This window comes from Corvus cornix, chromosome 1, assembly GCF_000738735.6.
Source record: "Corvus cornix cornix isolate S_Up_H32 chromosome 1, ASM73873v5, whole genome shotgun sequence".
In the NCBI taxonomy this organism is placed as follows: Eukaryota; Metazoa; Chordata; class Aves; order Passeriformes; family Corvidae; genus Corvus; species Corvus cornix.
In genome coordinates this window covers 102,946,680-102,964,020 of record NC_046332.1, presented here as the reverse complement: position 1 = coordinate 102,964,020, position 17,341 = coordinate 102,946,680, and the positions used below count along the sequence as shown (strand labels likewise).

The window sequence follows — 17,341 nt, the reverse complement described above, 5'->3', positions numbered from 1 at the left end:
AAAGGCCATGTTTTCAACTTGGGGACAGACAGTGTTGCAGAAGGATACGTGGTAACTACCGCCATAAAACATCTCATTCTCTTTAGGTTTATCCATTCACTCAGTTCCTTGACCAGTGCCCATTGCCCATAGCTGGGAGGAGCTGTGAGTTTGCAGTAAGAGACTGTGGTCTGACAGAGTAAAGTACTGCTGAATTGATAAAATAGGACTGAAAAGCTCATAACTATCATCTTTTCTCCTCCCTTACTGTTCCCAAGATATCTGCTGTTAAGGGTTTATTAGCAGATACAATTTTATCAGGTTAGGAGGAGAAAAAGAGTCTTCTGGAAGAACTGTCTGTGATGTATAAACCCAGCTTTGGGTGTCAAATGTAAAAATGAGATTTATCATCTACAGCTGAGAGATACTTAGTATTGGTACCTTAGTTTGAAGTTTTAATTTGGCTTAAGTTTATTTGCCAGGCATACAATAGGATATATTGTTTTGACTTTTAGTACTTTTCTGTTCTTTTTTTTTCTCATTTGGAAAATCCCAAATTCAGCAAATTCCAGTGTGGTCTATACAATGCTGTGTCTGAAATTGGTTTTTCCTTTTATCTTTTCTTCCTTCCTATCTAAACATAACTGTTGACAATAAGTGCTTCTACATCCTCCTGCAGTATTGTGCCCCGCTGAGTAAGGACAATTTTAGTATCGATGTGACATATCTTATTAGATTTTTCTCTGCTTTTATTAATCTGATTTTAAAGGTTCATATTATTTTGAGTTCTGTTGGCTTTTTTTTTGCTTGCTTAAATTGTGTTGGTCTACCTATCCCTTAGGAGAAGTTCAAAAGCTGACTTTGTCCAGTTGCTTACATTGTTCCTTACCCATCTGTGATGTTGAGATCTCTGTTGCAGCATGATCCAATGGGTCCAGTGATTTAGTGTATATGTGTCTGAATTGTACTCAAGAAGTCCAGACTTTCACTGTACATAAATCATATTTTTTTCCCATGGCTGTTCCTTCACTCTGTGCTCCTGTGCCAGCGTTCAGAGCACACAGGGGCCATGAGCCTCCCCCAGCCCCCTCCTGTGCCTCTCGTAAGATTGTTTCCTGCCTCTTTATGAACGACATAATCATTTGGTTGATTCTTGACATTTTTTTCTATAGTTTTATTCCTTGTTTTGCTGCTATTTGGATTGTTTTTTTAAGAAAAGATAAGTTTAAGAGTTTGGTGGGGAGAGTGGACAGGTCATGGGACAACAAAGTTTTTGACATCAAAACTAGAAGGAGAAGATGTGTAGCTGTTTGCTAGAGAGAACTTCCTGATTATCAGCTGATTCTTCAGATGCTGAAGCCACAGCCTTCTCTCCACTCGTGTCTATCAGGGTCTTCATCTTGAAAGACAACTCAAATACCCAGTCTTCAAATAGCAAGCGAGGCCTGAGGGAGGCTTACCTGTTATAGGACTCAGGGCACCTGAGCCCTCTGGACACTTGAAATTCAAAGCATTCTTTAACCTGAAACACATGGGATTCATCCACACCTTGAGCAGAAGCTGCACTGCAGACATCCTGTCAGAGATGCTGTATGGCTGTTTGCAGTTGTTTAGCAGTACTTTGTGCTTGACTTCTCACTTAACCTTGAGCTGATGCTGTTACTGAATGGAGGATCAATGTATGTATCTGCAAATGGATGTTCAGGAATGATCCTTCTTGAGCTCAGGTGTTGTTTACCTCTGAGAATCCAGCCTGGCTTCTGTTCTGTATCCCAAAAAAGAAATGCTCAGCCTGCTTCCAGTAACTGGAGAGTTGCCTGAGTGTGCAGCACTCAGCTTCTTTAGTGCAGTATTACATCTACATCAACTCTGGACTAATTTACTGAATCTATTATTTAGCACAGCTGCTTTTCGGAGTGTGGATAAACTCAGAATAGGAAAAAAACCTCACGATGGTAATTTAAGGTAGCGTGACACTGAAGTGTAAAATGTGCTAAATCTCATATTTAACTGCATGCTGCTTTGCATCCACCTAAGCTAGTGTGTGTCAGCTTTCTACCAGCTTTTACATAAAATGTTGCTATACCGTCTCGAAGACAAGGCAGTGAGCAGGTGGAATATCCTTGCCAAGTCCGCAAATACACATCCCAACCCTTCTTCAGAATGCAGTAAAGCAGCAGTTAGACACCCCTTTCATCCTCTGAATCTGAGTTGTGACCTAGTGGTTCTCACATGCCCAGTGGTTTGGAAAAGTCACCAAATGTCTATTTCAAAGTGTTCTCTGTTTTCAGAACAGGGAAAAGGATTTTTTTTTCCTTGCTCACTTCTTTCCCCTCATAAATTGTGTTCATTTTCTTCATCTGAATTTTGTTTCTTCAGAGACATCAGAGGAGGTGTGGTGAGTTGACCCCAGCCAGCAGCTATGCTCCACCCAGCCACTTGCTCCCCATAAGGGAGAGAGCAGGGCAAGCAAAAGCAAGAAAACTCATGAATAAAGACAATTTGATAAAAAAATGACAGAGGAAAAAAAAGAGGCAACACAAAGGCAACCACCATTCAGTAGATCAATTAATTCACCACCTACGGTGGATCAATGTCCAGCCAGTCTCCAAGGAATGGAAACCTCCTAGACCAACATCCCCCAAAGCCCACCCATCTTTATTGCTGAGCAGGAGGCCATATGGCAGAGAATATCCCTTTACTCAGCTTGGGTCAGCTGCTGTGTCCCCTCCAGCTTCTTGCCCACCCCTGGCCTACTTGGGAATAGGAAATAAAAGGAATAAGGAGAAAGAAGAAAGCTGTGTAGGTATGCTGGGCAATAGCCAAAACACTGGTGTGTTACCAGTGCAGTTTTAGTCACAGATCCAAAATACAGCACCATGTGGGCTGCTGTGAAGAAAATTGATTCCATCTCAGCCAGACCTAATACAGGACATGGCCAGAAAATCAACTGTAATGGTCATGGATAAATTCAAACATTTGTGTTCAGAAAAATAAATCTGTGAAGCCTAAGAAGTTCTTGTTTGCTTGAACCAACAACACATAAAATTTGTGCTGTTTCTGAATGGTGGTGTGTGAACTGAATAAGAGCCTTCCTCTTCCCTACTAGTACTATTTAATTTCTCAGGCTGATGGTGCTTACAGAGAGCAAATCTTCACGTGTATCCGTCTGGGCTGCTTCTTTAGGGCTGATGTTCCTCTCACTAAACTTTAGAAGTTGGGACGCAGCTTCTGTGTCAGAGCCCTAAGTCTGGGTTATAATCATGTGAGTTTGGTATCTGGACTTTGGGGGAGTCCCACTGGAGATCTGTCACTGCTATCCAGGGAGTTCAAATCGTGGTTCAGCTGACCAAATGTAGGTGTCTGCTCTTGGAGTCAGGAGTGACTCTCAAGGTTTCACTCATTTTAGTGACTTGATCTCCTCTGACTGTGGTGCACAGACCTGGTTGGTTTCTAACATCAGGTGCCTGAATCTAAATTTAGACATAAGGCCAAAGCCCAGGGGCTGAAATCAGTAGCCTGCATCTGGAACTGTGTACCCCCAGGGTATTTTGTTTTGACTTGCCTCCAGCTGTTAGACCAGAGGAACCTGACACTTCCATAGGTTCTGCATCATATCTGCCAACTATGCAGGTGTCTTACATACCCACAAGTGTCTGAAACGACACTTGGTGTCTGGGCAGCTGAACTGATCCCCTTGTGGAGCGTCAGATACCCAAAAGTGTGGTAACTCAGGTTCTCTTTATAGTAAGTATAAAAGAATAAGTCCTGTTATTTCAAGTTAATTTGTATTTCTGTGACCTGCCAGTACTTCTCTGCGTCTAATATGGGAGTTGGCTGGACATAGAGTTCATCAAAACTAAGACATTTAAAGTGACCCTTTCTACAAAGTCACATGCCCTTCTACAAACAGTAGAGTAGTTTACTTGGTCCTTTTAGACCTGCTGTCTTAGACTATCACGTATTTTTAGGCATAGTTCAACAGCTGTAAAACATATTTCCTTTTTATTTGTAAGGCACATTGACATACTCATCTGTTGCACAGCAACATGTAAGTAACTGCTTTTCATGACAACTGCTTTTTATGATTTCTGAGTAGGAGTGCTGGCTTCTGTATTTTCCAGATGAAAGCTGAGATGATGCCCTTATTTATAGACGGTAAAGGAAAAAGGGTTGAGGAAACTTTAGAGTAATACTCAAAACACTTACTCTGAGTGTACAGGTGGTTTAGTTATTAATGCATTAACATTTATTAAGGTATTATTTATTGTTGTACCATCGTTATAGATTCAGAAATACCTGTGTTCTTGCACACAAGGGGATAGATATCAACCATGTCAACCTACTGAGTCCTTTATGCTTCCAGTTTATGCCATCTGGTGGGAGGCCATAGCAGTGGAACTACTGAAGCAAGTGTCAGATATAGGCTTACTCTAAGGGAAAGAGTTTGTGCAGGTTGCTGTCTGGAGCAATTTCATTTGAGATAATGGTTCTAGGAGCTACAGAGCTGACTCCCTGGATGACGTGTGTGGGAATGCTTATCAGTGTGCAGTTGTTTAAATATTTCATATTGTTTATGAAGGTCTAAAATACAAAGAGAAAGATGGCAAGGAAATAAGGCAGCACAAAGAGACACTAATGGAATATTTTATGAAGATTATTCACCCTTGAATAAACAGTTGTTATAAAGTGATAATTTATCACAGTGAATGTTCTTCCTTTCAGACAAGGAGTATTGCAAAGTGATATTTCCATATGAAGCACAGAACGATGATGAACTCACAATCCGGGAAGGTGATGTTGTCACACTTATCAGTAAGGTAAAAGCAATATTTTTCTCCTATAAGCAGTGATACAATTTTTTAAATTGACATCATTTAATTGGCATAAAATTAGTATTTGTGCCTTTGACAGTGTTGTTGCTAAACCTATACTAGTGTGACAGTGAAGCATTACACAGACTTCAGAGCTCTATATCTCCCTTCCTCTTGTGCTTTAGAGCCTTACCCTGATAATGAATGTTAAGCAAAGAACAGCCAATGTGTACTCTTGAGTCTACAAAGTTATACAATTAATTTTAATTTGAATCTGCTGGCAGCTCGACATAAATTGTAAATTAATCCCTGTAACAAACATAATGGCTTAGAGAATAAACTGGAAGATTCAAGAAAGCAGGAGCTTTGAATATCTCTCTTAGGTGTCTGAGTTATTTTTGTTGCAGGAATTGTGAATTAGATTTTTGGGTTAGATTGAGATAATGTGCCTGAATTAACTTACTGAACTAAACATTTAAAATGTAGCCACCCTTAACACTCCGGTAAAGTAGAAAAAGATGATAGAACAGAAAATAAATAATTTTAGATCTGTGTTTTTTCTTTAAAATTACGTTAAATTATTCAAGATTAGAAATGAAAAACCAGTGCCAGGATTTATACTAAATCTTCAAAAGCCATAGGGTGAGATGCTGAGTAAACAGCTGGTTTTCTTTTAGAAGAGCTGTGCACCATGTTACAAAGAACAGATTATAATTTAGGTGCACTTAATTTCCTGCTCCTGTTTGAAGATTTTACAGTTTGTTCAAAAGTTTTTGATTGCTGGACATAAATATTTGTGGGAAAAAAATCTATAAACTAGAAAAGGCTGGGGATTTTCCATGAGGAAGATGAATCATAACAATGTACACGATACTTCTGCTTTTGTTTGTGCTTATATGAAAGAAAATAATGATTTCTATAATTGATACGTTTCATAAGAAATTGTTATTTGACTGAACAATTTGGCACTGGGTGAAAAAAACCCAAAATCTTGGGAAGTACGTCTGAGGCAGTGTTTGCCACAAACTAAGCTATTTTCAATCCTAGAGGACATAATCTTTGTCCTGAACAATATGCATGTAAGCAAAGAAAAGTAATCAGACATTTGGTAGGAAGAGAAACTGCAAATGTAAAAATTAATTGTGTACATTAAATATCCTTTAGTGACTTGCCCTCACTGACTTTTGTTTAGCTTGTTTGTAGAGCTGTTTAGCTTTGCCTGATTTAGAATGTTCTCATGTGAGTATTTAACAGTGTTTCTGATCATGAAAATGGCTTTTAAGATGTTGCTCCTGTCTACTTTATGCTTTATTGACCAGGCTGATTTAATTCTCTGAGATGGCTGGTCTCTGGGTGGAGCTGTGTTCACCAGCAAGCTTAGATAAAAAGACAATTACATTACTGAGGTTTCAATGTGAGATTTCATTTGCTTGCTTTTTCCCATTTTCTTCTTTCCTCTGCCTCTGCCCCCACAGTGGAAAGATACTTGTCTTTTAGAATAACTAGCTGATGATTTGACCATATTGATCAGTTCTCCAAACCACACAGAGAGAATGGTTTGGAACAGTAAATATGCTATTGCTAGCCCTGTCCTTCTACTCTCCAGCCTGGTGATAACAAGCCATTGCAGACATTTTATTTAATTTTCTTCTCTTTTTCTGTGTCATGTCACATCTATGAACACTTACATAAACCCACGCCTCTAGAGAGCGGGGGATCTCAATGCACAAAAGCCTAATGTTTCTCTATGGATGCCTTTTTATTCGGTGTCTGAACTGATCTGAGCCGCTGAAGAAACAGTGCTTAACAAGCAGTCACTTTGCAGATCCTTTTGTGCTTTGCAGACCTCGTTGCAGTCAGACTTGTGGGGTTTCTTCATCTGTTTTTAACACATAGTTTAAAAATAAAATTCAGGCTATGTGGCATCAGGGTCCTTGCTGTAGAGTTCTGAAAACAGGGGGGTCTCCTTTATGCTCTACCACATAATACAGTAACTTTATTTTAGTCCAGATCTTCTGAAACAGATGTCTGTTGTCGTTTTTCTTTTAGTCAACAATAACAAAGTCAGCCTCACCTTTCTGCCCACTAATGGCTTCTGCTAGAGAGTTACCTGGAGTTCAAATCACCACACTTACATGACCAGCTAGTGAGCCATGCTAAGAGGCATCAAATAGAAACATATGGAATGCTTCAGAAGCTATTATCATAGCTTTGCTTTGCTATCAGATTACAGAGTTTCTTTTAATTTATTTATAATAAATTGTTTTGCAGGTTTTGCTTTCTTTGCTGGAAAGCATTAGACAGCATTTATTCTTCCCAATTATCTAGCCCCAAAGAGAGAAGATTGGTACTTTTAAGGAAAACAGATGGGTATCAACCACAGATGCATTACCGTAAAATAATGTATTTTGTTGAAATCACTAAAACCAAAAAGTGATACAGATTCCCAGCATAGAAAGTCTGTCACTGGACTAATCTGTTTTCCCACAGTTAGATCCATAGGAGTGTTGAAGGCTCATAATTTTAACTCATGCTAAATTTGCATTTAATTGAAAACAGCAGCATTGGTGAGAATGTGTGGGAGTGGCTGAAGTAATGAGTGAGTGACAGAAGAATGGGAGAGAAATCTCATGAAAATAATGTAAAATGCATTATAATAATCTAAAAGTGCAAAGCTGAGATAGCACTTGATAGGTGCTAAGACAAAAAGGGGATGGCTCAAATGAGCTAAATGGGAAGCTACTACCAGAGGCTGTGTACAGGTGCACACATGTGTGACAGTGGGTGTGGGAGGAAGCTGTTGGTCTGATATTCATCTTAAAATGCTAAGACCTAATTTTGTGGAAAGGTGTAGAATCAGTAAATGCAGAATTCAAAATCACCATTTTAACAGTGCCCCACAGATAAAAGGGATAAGGGTATAGCAGATTTCTCTCTTTTATTCAGTTGAATTACTTATAAAAGTCCCTTTGTCAACATCATAAAATCAAGGTCATAAAATATCTACCAAATATAAAGAGCCAACCAATGTTTTTTTCTGTCATGGCTTTTGCAAATCTGTTTAAGTTCTACTCTGTTTTGATGGATGTTGAGATTTTGAATCACAAACTGGTCAGAACTTCCCTATAGGTCTCTGTGATAAGATAATTTGAATATCTGAGGTTTCTTTGAAATAGCCAAAGAATACTTTGAACAGATTTGCTGAATCACAAATGACCTCCCTAATCACATGGAGAATGTGCTGGAAAGGTTCACTTAAGCACTGCAGAGAGTCAGTAGAGGCTGATCATTTACAGGCCAGAATGGCATGTATTTGGGGAGATATAGGGTGAAGGATGGCATTATGCAAAACTGATAACCAAAAATAATTGCCAATTATTTGGAAAATATACGCTATGAGATAGAGTCCAAACATATCTTAGTTGTTTCCTCATAGGTTAAAATGTAGCTAAAAGACTGAAGAAAAGCAGAAACTTCACATACATCTATTCCAAAAATTTCTGGAAAAGGTTTTTCTTTCCTTCTTTTCCCCAGTGAGGCAAATACCCTTGTAAATACCTAGAAAAGCTTTTATTTATTAATAAGTGAGAATAAAAGTGGGCAAATGGTAGTCCTTTAATACCTTCATGCAGAATATTTTAAAAGACCCAAAAATATTGCTCAGAATTGTAACATAAAAGTAGGAACTTCAAGCAATAAACTGATAGACCTGGTGCCTTTGCTTTGCAGAAAAGGAGTCTAAGAAAAATACATCTGTGAAAGAAAGAGAATAAAAAGCAAAATACAGTAATTTTACTTGTACAGTTAAGGTGATGGTTGTGCATTTTGATGATTAGATATGTTCATAAGATGAAAATTGTGAATGGCAAGAGGCCATGAGATTGACACTGTAGGTTATTTTTGTATTGTCAAATATTTATGTTCTTTAGGTAACTTTTTTTAATGTCTTCAAAATATTCCTGACAGCATTTGGGTATGGGCAAGAACACTGGTAATGACTACACCCTGCAGCTGAAAGAGAGTGGCAAACGGGTCTTTTATCATGCTCAAATATTCATTTTGGAGATTGTATTTGTAATAAATATAGTTTCTTCTAAGCAGCAGAAGATTCATGTGACATTTTCAACTGTCATCATGAAAATTTTACAGGACTTTTTATTCTAGCCCTCTTAGACATAGCTACTAGAGCTACTTTTCTACAAATTTATTAATAGCTTTGATAAATTATGACAAAATGCATAGGATTCTGAAGACTTCACTGGCACACAGAAAACGACCTGTGTGAGGAACCAATAGAAATGCTACATAATTTCAAAGCAAATACATCAAGCACACACTGGAAGCTGTGCACTCATTCAAAAGCAGTTTTGTTTGCAGGGATGTGGAAGATTTCATTGCAGTGCATCAATCTGCCTGAGCTCTAGGCAGTAAAGATCACTTTGTTCCCAGGAATGAAAATGGTCTGGATAAATAAAACTACCTGCTTCAAAAATTATTGCAGGTTTGAAAAGCTGAAAGCAACAGAAGGATATCCTCACCTGAACCTTTATTATGAGAGTAGCAGTGGACAGTACCGGTATCAGGGGCAATTCTGCTAATTCTGAGTTTATAAGGTGATTGTGCTGACGCTATTCAAACAGTACTAGTGAAGTAAGTGCATTGGTATCATGAAAGACACGATAGCATAATCACTAGTGAAAAACCTACATGATGGTTTATCTGGTCTAGATATTTAATGAGAATCCAGATATTTAATGGCAACCCAATTTGTAGAGCTTACTTCTGTTCCGGAGGAGCAAAGAGCCACAAACCTAGTTTTAAAAATAAGCATAATGGCAATCACTTTTTGCAAAGCTTGGATTTGCTTTTGGTGTTATTGTTAATAATTTATTGTGAGATTTGCAAGTTTTGTGGTGCAAAATGCTGTACATTTAGTGAGTTCCTGCCCTGAAGCATATGCAGTAAAGTGATAAGATAGACAAGTAACTACAGGTGAGTCAAAGAGTATAAGGAAACAATTCAACGAGATTCAGTCTTGATAGTCTCTTTCATCATGTCCTTTTGTCACTGTTGCAGTGGTGCTCTGTTAGTCCCTGTGGAATCTGTCCTTATGCAGAGTGTTTAATACTGCCCAATCCTTGGGGTAGCCACAAGGCTGTTAATTTAACCCTGCCTGTATTTCTAGGCAGTTAGTCGAGTGTGGCTCTTTTGCCAAAACAATTCTACTGCTTTTTTCTCTTACAACATCTTTAAATGCTCATCCTGGTGCGGGAGGTAATTGTCCAGAGCACTTTCTTTAGCGGAGTGATTGCCAAGGCGAAGTCAGCTGGGCAGGGTTGTGAAGGAAAACAGCTGCTCTAACGGATGCAGGAGGCTCCTAAAGGGATGAAATTAGTAAGTGCTATGTTCGAGAATCTTGCCAGTGAGTTGAGGCCGTGAGCAGGGGAAGGAGCAGGAAGCAGACAGTGTGATAGAGAAGGACACTTGCTGATACTCAGTCAAACATTTTGCTGGGCTGTGGAGTCATTAGCATAGAAATCTCTGTTGCCAGAAATTGTTTCTGTGGGGTTTTGTTCATTACTGAATTTTTCTGTATGCCTTTAATTACAAACAACACACACATATTTTGCAAACCTTGGCTATGGAAATTAAGTTTTTCTTTAAATATGAGCTAATAGGTAGGATCACTAATTCTTCCTTATTAAGATGAAATCTTCACTTTTTCCCCCTCTATGGAGAAGAACAAACCAACAGAATGATAATATTTGAGGTCATTAAAATACATCTAATTGGTGAGAAAACAGAAATTTTCCAAGCAGAAATGTGGTAGATTAAGACTGTCTCTTTCAAAATAATGTTTAGGATTGTCTCTTTCTTCCTATGAAAGAAAGGAAAAAAGTAGTCATATTTCATGATAGGTAATTTTGTTTTTCATTGATTGACAGCTAAAATCAAGCTTTAAGCTCATTTGTAGAAATTAGTTTACTAATATAACCATGCAAAAAAATTTAGGTTATGCAGGGGAAAGTATGATCTGGTTTAGTAAAATAAAAAAAGTGGCTTTCTGTCAGAGCAGCAGAATGAACTTTTGTTGACACTGAATATTTGGACATGCAGATGCCCTTTTTTGGGGTTTTAATACAAGATATTTTGCACATTTGTAACTTCTGCAGCAATCTTGCATACAGAAACTAAAAGGAATACAATAAGTAAGCATTAAATAATGCCCAGCTTTAAGAAGGCTTTTATGATAGCTTTAAGAAAGATTTTTTCATGTTTTGTGTTTAAAGAGAAGCATGTAAGCAATAAAGGCACTTACTTCTTGCCTCTGGAAATAAATAGATATTTCCCTCAGAAAGAACAGTATGATAAAGGCTCCTGAGATATCCATGAATTATTCATCTTTGGCCAGACCTAGCAGCTGTACCTAATCTGCTTTCTGTGTTCCTTGTCCCCTACTCTTCACTACTTCCCTTGGCACCAGTTTTTCCCCCAGGACGTCCTGCCTCCTCCTCTGATTGGTAAAGCTGCTTGTAGCGACACTGCTGATTCCATACAAGAAATTATTTTGCGTATTGTGCATGCTGAGGGTGCAGTTTTACATGATGGATGGTCGGTGGCTGCTGAAAGGGATGGTTCTCCTGCCCTTCTGCCTCGCATCTGGCAACCACAGGACACACAGGGGCGTGTCAGCAGGGAAGGGTGATGGAGGAGTGGGACTGCCCCAGCAGCTTGCTGAGAGGTTGGCATAGCAGTAAGGTGGCTTTATCCTGACCTGAAACTTTCCCCTGTAGGTTTTGACTAATAGGAATTAGGAGGTTTGGATTCTTTCTGGGTTTCAAGCCACGATGCCATGAATGATGGCAGCTGGGATAGGTGCTGCAAAATGAGCCCAGTTTGACATACTGCCAACGTGAGCAGCAAGTGCCTGGGGTAACACTTGTGTCATTGCACGGAAGCATGAGTGTTTCCTCAAATGAGCGATATAAAGCAGTTATATAAAACTTGTGGGCACACTGATAATCAAATAAATAAATGTGTTCATTTTCTAAAATTATTTTATATAATCAGTAAATTATGGAAAACAGACTGGGAGTAGTTCCTCTTGCTTGAACCTTGTCCTTGGCCGAGACTTTTAAATGTTTATAAATAATTTCTGTAACACTTATTCATACCTTGCAGCATTTCTTGGCTACTGCAATTAGCAGTGGAACATTAACTTAGGTCTGTGTAGAGACAAAGCCTGACAATGTTTAATCAGGTACCAGGTGCAGCTTACTTTTCATTGGTATCTTTAGAAACATTACTGAAACACAAATGTTTGAGCTGAGCACTTAAATAAGCTGTTAAGCCTGTGATTAGTCCAGGGAGAGAGGAACAGCCAGCGTGCAAATGCTGATCTCATCAGTATATTTATAATATTTTTTTAAAGTACACACTGAAGTTCTCTTTTCCTGTTCTTGTTATTACCAACTGTGGTAATAACAACCAACCAACAGTGCCTTCAAAAGAAGGGGATTCTTTTGTTCATGGGAAGTCCCAAATTTGAATTTTGACAGATGTAAGTTCATGCCAAGCTATGTAGGTAAAGTGGCAGGATCCCTCATGCATGCAATGCTTCGAGGTTTGCATCATTTGAAGGGTGTTTTGTTTGTAAGTATGTTTAACACAGCCAAGCTAATCTAAAAAGGTGACATATTTTGAGATAAAAAAGGAAAGAATCTTTTTTTCTACTTAGAAAAGATATTGCTGAAATGCTGAGGTGTCTGAAAAACTGTGATTATTGCTCACAGTGTGGGCTTTAGATTCACTGCTTAGCTTCATCCTTTCTTTTATTCTGAATGTTGGGTTCACCTGCTGGCTTGATGGTGTTAGCTGAAGTCCAACCTTTTCAGGGTAGGGAAAACTATTTCAAGGGGAAGTAAAAATGCACATAGAGTACCAAGTAATTTGTAATTGTAATTAGGACTCTGGTCCTAAGATGTCTTCCATCTAAGTAGTAATAGCATTAAATAATCCTTCAAATGTTTTTTTCTAGGTTTTTATAATCTTTCTAAATACAGAAAATGTAATTACGTAAATATTTTATCTTGGCTCATCAGAGGCATAAATTATGTCTATTACTAGCACCACCTTTCATGTTTGTATTGGCTAATTTAGTTTTAATTTCAGTATTGGAGTGTTAGAGTTTTATGATGTGGAACATATTTATTTCTCCACGATAATTCTGCTGACTGAACATTGCAAATGAAGTGAATCCTCAGAAGAGATTGTTTTGTTCAATAAGCAACTTAATTCTTCTTGTTTGTACAAATATTTCATCAAAGCTTTTTAGCCTCATTACTGATTAAACTATTTAGTCACAGAATGTAAAGTCAAAAGGTTAGACCTAGCCTGAAACAGATTTAACAGAAAAAAATACATCTGCTCTGTTAGATCCTCTGCTCTAACATCCTGGGTATTGCAGGTCATTCATTATTCCCAGCCAGTTTCTTTTTTGCAGAGTTCAATAACTGGGGCAAATTTTCGCACAGACTTTGTCTTCTGGAGAGGTGTCTTCTTGTTGTGCCTTCCAGTAAAAACCGCAGCCTGGACAGAGTAGTGTAACCAGAGCTGAAATAATGTCTAATTTCTGACTATCTTTCCTGTTTCCTTCCACACAGTGCTGACATGGGAATTTCTTAATAGAGCCTTGGAGCTTATGGATAAATAAAAATCTTCCTGTTTGACTCCTTAAGCTTTAAAAGATGCAACTGGCATCATCAGATGTGTGTCTTGGGCATGAGGACTGACAGGAGCTGGGAAGGTTCCATGCAGGACTTGGGGCTTTTTGGATAGGTTAAGGATTTGAGCAGGATAACCCCCTGGGTTAGGGGCCAAACAGAGCCAGACTGAGAGGTTTCCTTTCATGCTTTTCTTTCAATATTTCATAATCTGCGTGTATTTGCAAGAAGTATGTAAAGGGAAAATGGGTTTTCTCCAGGACTGCTTCAGAAGATGAATTTATTGTCCATTGGGCTGTCTCTTTTATCTAAATTCTCTCTCATTAGGTAGTTGTTGAGAGATTCATTCTGTCTAATTGACAGATTTTAAAATCATGTTTCTGCCAAGGAGTACTTGATTACTAACCAGATGCTCTAAATCATAACCATTTTCTTTAACAGAATTTAACAAATTTTGGACTGATCATTTGGAGAAGTCCTAGGTAGCACAACGTGAGTGTAATGTAAGCCTCTAGAGAGATGCGTTCCTTCATTCATACATATTTTACCAACTTTAATGAGAACTGATGAAGACTCTAAAATCAATTAGTTTCTAACTCTTAAAATAAAATTGGATTTTGAAAATGATCTGTCTTGGTTTCAGCACCATGACACTGAATGTAGCAAGAATTTCTAAAGAAAGATATTTTAATATTATTAAAATGCTTTTTTTCACCCAGATTTAACATGATTCTGTTGTTTCCCCCAAATGCTGAGGTTGTATTAATGAAGATCTGATGTGTTTTTAAGGACAGTTTGAAAATCACAGAGCCTGTCCAGTGACCTTCTCCAGTGTTTGTGAGAGTTGGGACCTCTTGGCCCCAGCACTGCAGTCAAGCCTGGAGGCCCCACAGGTGCCCTGCATGGGTGGGCTGAATGGTGGAGAGCTTGTCCTCCAGATTCGTCTTTCAATGAGGCCTTAAATCCTCAAATTCAGAAGCCTTTGTATGTTACGTGTATCTCTGTGTGTATGTCTTGAAAAGTCCAATAGACACGTTTTGTTTGCATTAAAGGTGGTTTGTTTTTCTTTAAATGACGAGGTTGGCTAGCTGTTGTCAAAAGATTTCTGGAGAGATTGCTTACAAAGGGGTTAGCAGTAATTTAATGGGAGGCTGCCAGCACAGCAGAGCTGACACATGAAAGCTCCCAGTGCAAGCATAAGAGGGATTCATGGCTTTCTGAATAATGTGATTTTTATTATTATTATTTTGTAAGGAACTACAGATTTCCAGAAAAATTTTACTTTTTCCAACCCTGCACCATTATGGTGTATTTCAGTACAGACACTACAGTATACACTTCACATATACTTTTCTGGAGGCTTGCTTTTTCTTGTTCTTGGTGTTGCTTTCTCTCCTAGCTGTAATGATGAAATCTGTATGATGAAATGTTTCTGAATCAAAAACTTTTAATCAAAGAGCTGAAAAATCGAGCAATTGTGGGTTGATGCCTAAACTACAGCTTCATATTTTAGCAGTATTGCAAAGTACCATCATGTTCAGAGGACCAGACTGTGCAGCAATCAGCTCCCTCAGAAAAACAGAAGTCCTATTTACAGATGAGAAGATTGGCCTTTTTCAGATGTATTTCTTCAAGAGTTTACACAGCTGCAGTTCAAGTCATGGATAGGAGAGGAGATAATTACATAGCTTATTACTCATTTTGTGACCTTGGGGAATAGAAAAAATCTCTCATTTACTTATACTGACAAAAGCCTCCCTCTTTTCTAGGGGCAGCTTGGAAGATAGATTAGGGAGTGGAGAGATGAACTTGGGCCACAGCACTCCCTGAAATAGTCCTTCCAAAGGTAGCAAGGAGGGGAGTGGATGCTGCCTTGAAGGCCTGGCTGCTTTGGAAGAAAAGGCAGAAAACATCTTTGCCCCTAAAGTGAAGTGGAAAGCATGGTTGCAGCAGTGGATGCCTGCTTCCTCTCAGGCTTCCTTGTATTTTGGTAAAGCTGCAGAAATTCCTCAGCTGTTGGTAGATTCCCAATATCAGATGGCTGCTAATGCTGGAGAGAGCAATCTTGATGCACTTGCAGCTGGCTGCAGTGATGATCGAGATACATGTCCAGTGGGCTTCTGAACACATTATAATGAACATTAAACCCAGAGCCAAGTAGCTACAGGTTTTTATTTGAGTGATTAAGAGCAGTCTCGTAGCATACAGTAACACACCTGTAAGTGGCTTAAAGAAAAAAAATAGAAAAAAAAGGTAAAATAATGCACAGTACTTGGAAGAAAACATACACAGGAGCATGTCTGACATTTAACTTGTAGTAATTTTGCATGCTTTATTGACTCCTGGCAAAATAATGAAAAAAAATACAAATAGTAGACTTTTATTATAAATATGTTCACAACCAGAAGTGCTGCTTTGCATTTTCAGCAAAAGTGTTGGTTTCCCTCATGTTCCCTTCATCTGGCTCAGGCCTAGAGTGCAAATAGCAGTGTGGGCCAGAAATAAACCCATCTCTAATAACCAAGTCTGGTTTTTTAAGAGTGAGACCTTTATATGAACTCCCCTGTGTCTTTGGGGCATATGAAGCTCCTGCCTCCTTGCAGCAGAGGGAAAGGCTGTGAAGCTGTAAGCATTTCCAGCAGGGAGAGGTCAGTCATGTTTGTGTAGTGGGGTAATCAGTCACCACCAAGTTTGTAGCTGGGACACAACTTGGCATGAGAGACACATGTCACCTGCCAGGTATGAACTTGAGTCTTTTCATTTCATGGTCTTGACTGTGGTATCAGGTACCAAAGAGGACTGACAGCTCTGCCTTATCCACCTCCATTGTCACCTCTTTTACCATCAAAGAAAACCAGTGATGGTGTTTGACTGAAGGGAAGTTTGTGTTCTTGTCTGGTGAGCAGCTGGACTCCTGAGCTGAGGAGATGACATGGGCCAGTGTCGAGTCAGTAGTGTCTGTCTGGGTATAGCTGCTTCTGTGCAGAGTGGAGTATGTTTTAGACTGTGGAGCATAAGGTGCTTTATGCTGGGGCTTTTTGTTCAATCTCCACTATCTTCTGCTTTTTTCCTGTTGAATTGAGAGCACCCAGGGAAGGAACAGCACAGTGTTTGCTCTAATACAAGAGCGGTAGTTCTGCTGCTAAGAAACCTTTTAATGTAGGATACTGTGTGCATGAGAGACCAAGCAATGTCATGATTCTTTCACCCAGAAGAGGAGAAAGCATGACTCTACTATTTTATGACTTTTCTTTGTCGCTGTGAGAGTGGCTGCAGGATCACTGCAGCTGCTAGAAGGTGACTAAGCCATGATCTTGTGCTGCCAACACCACTTATGTATCTCACTGTATTTCACTTCCATTCAGTAACAGTGTGATAAATCTGGTGCTCTGTATGGAAACTTTCTTTGTCTATGTTAAAGTATCTCTGTATGGCTTTTGGCTGGTCTGTCTACTCACATACCTCTCTCTTTCCCTCTCCTCTGGTCCTACCCTTTTAGTCACCACAGACGTAAGTTTCAGAATGGAGCTGTGTTTTTACCTTTCTTGTTTTACCGTTTGTTTGGGTTTGTATTTTTTCTTTTTTGAGGTTGTTCCAACATTCCCTTCTGAAAAAAAAAAAATCTGTTTTCTCCAGATGATTCCCTCTTCCAATTTTATTCACAGCTTGCATGTCTCACTGCTATTTCCATGAAGAACAGTTCTTCTTATTCTTCACGTCAAGAAAAGGACTGATGTTTTTTAGTTCACTTGTGCATACTCTTAAAATTCTTGGCAACATGTTGACAATAGTTAGCTAAATTCTGATTTTCTAGTAGTTGCCATT

General features: G+C 38.9%; 1 protein-coding gene across 8 annotated transcripts in view; it reads left to right on the top strand.

Moving 5' to 3' along the window:
- SH3KBP1 (SH3 domain containing kinase binding protein 1) overlaps positions 1 to 17,341 on the top strand; it is a 214,638-nt gene that overhangs the window by 157,507 nt on the left and 39,790 nt on the right. For all 8 annotated transcript variants that reach the window (XM_039551240.1, XM_039551251.1, XM_010394472.4 and 5 more), the window contains one exon: positions 4,705 to 4,799. In XM_039551240.1, coding sequence (XP_039407174.1) covers positions 4,705 to 4,799 — 95 coding nt within the window. The remainder of the gene's footprint in view (positions 1 to 4,704; positions 4,800 to 17,341) is intronic.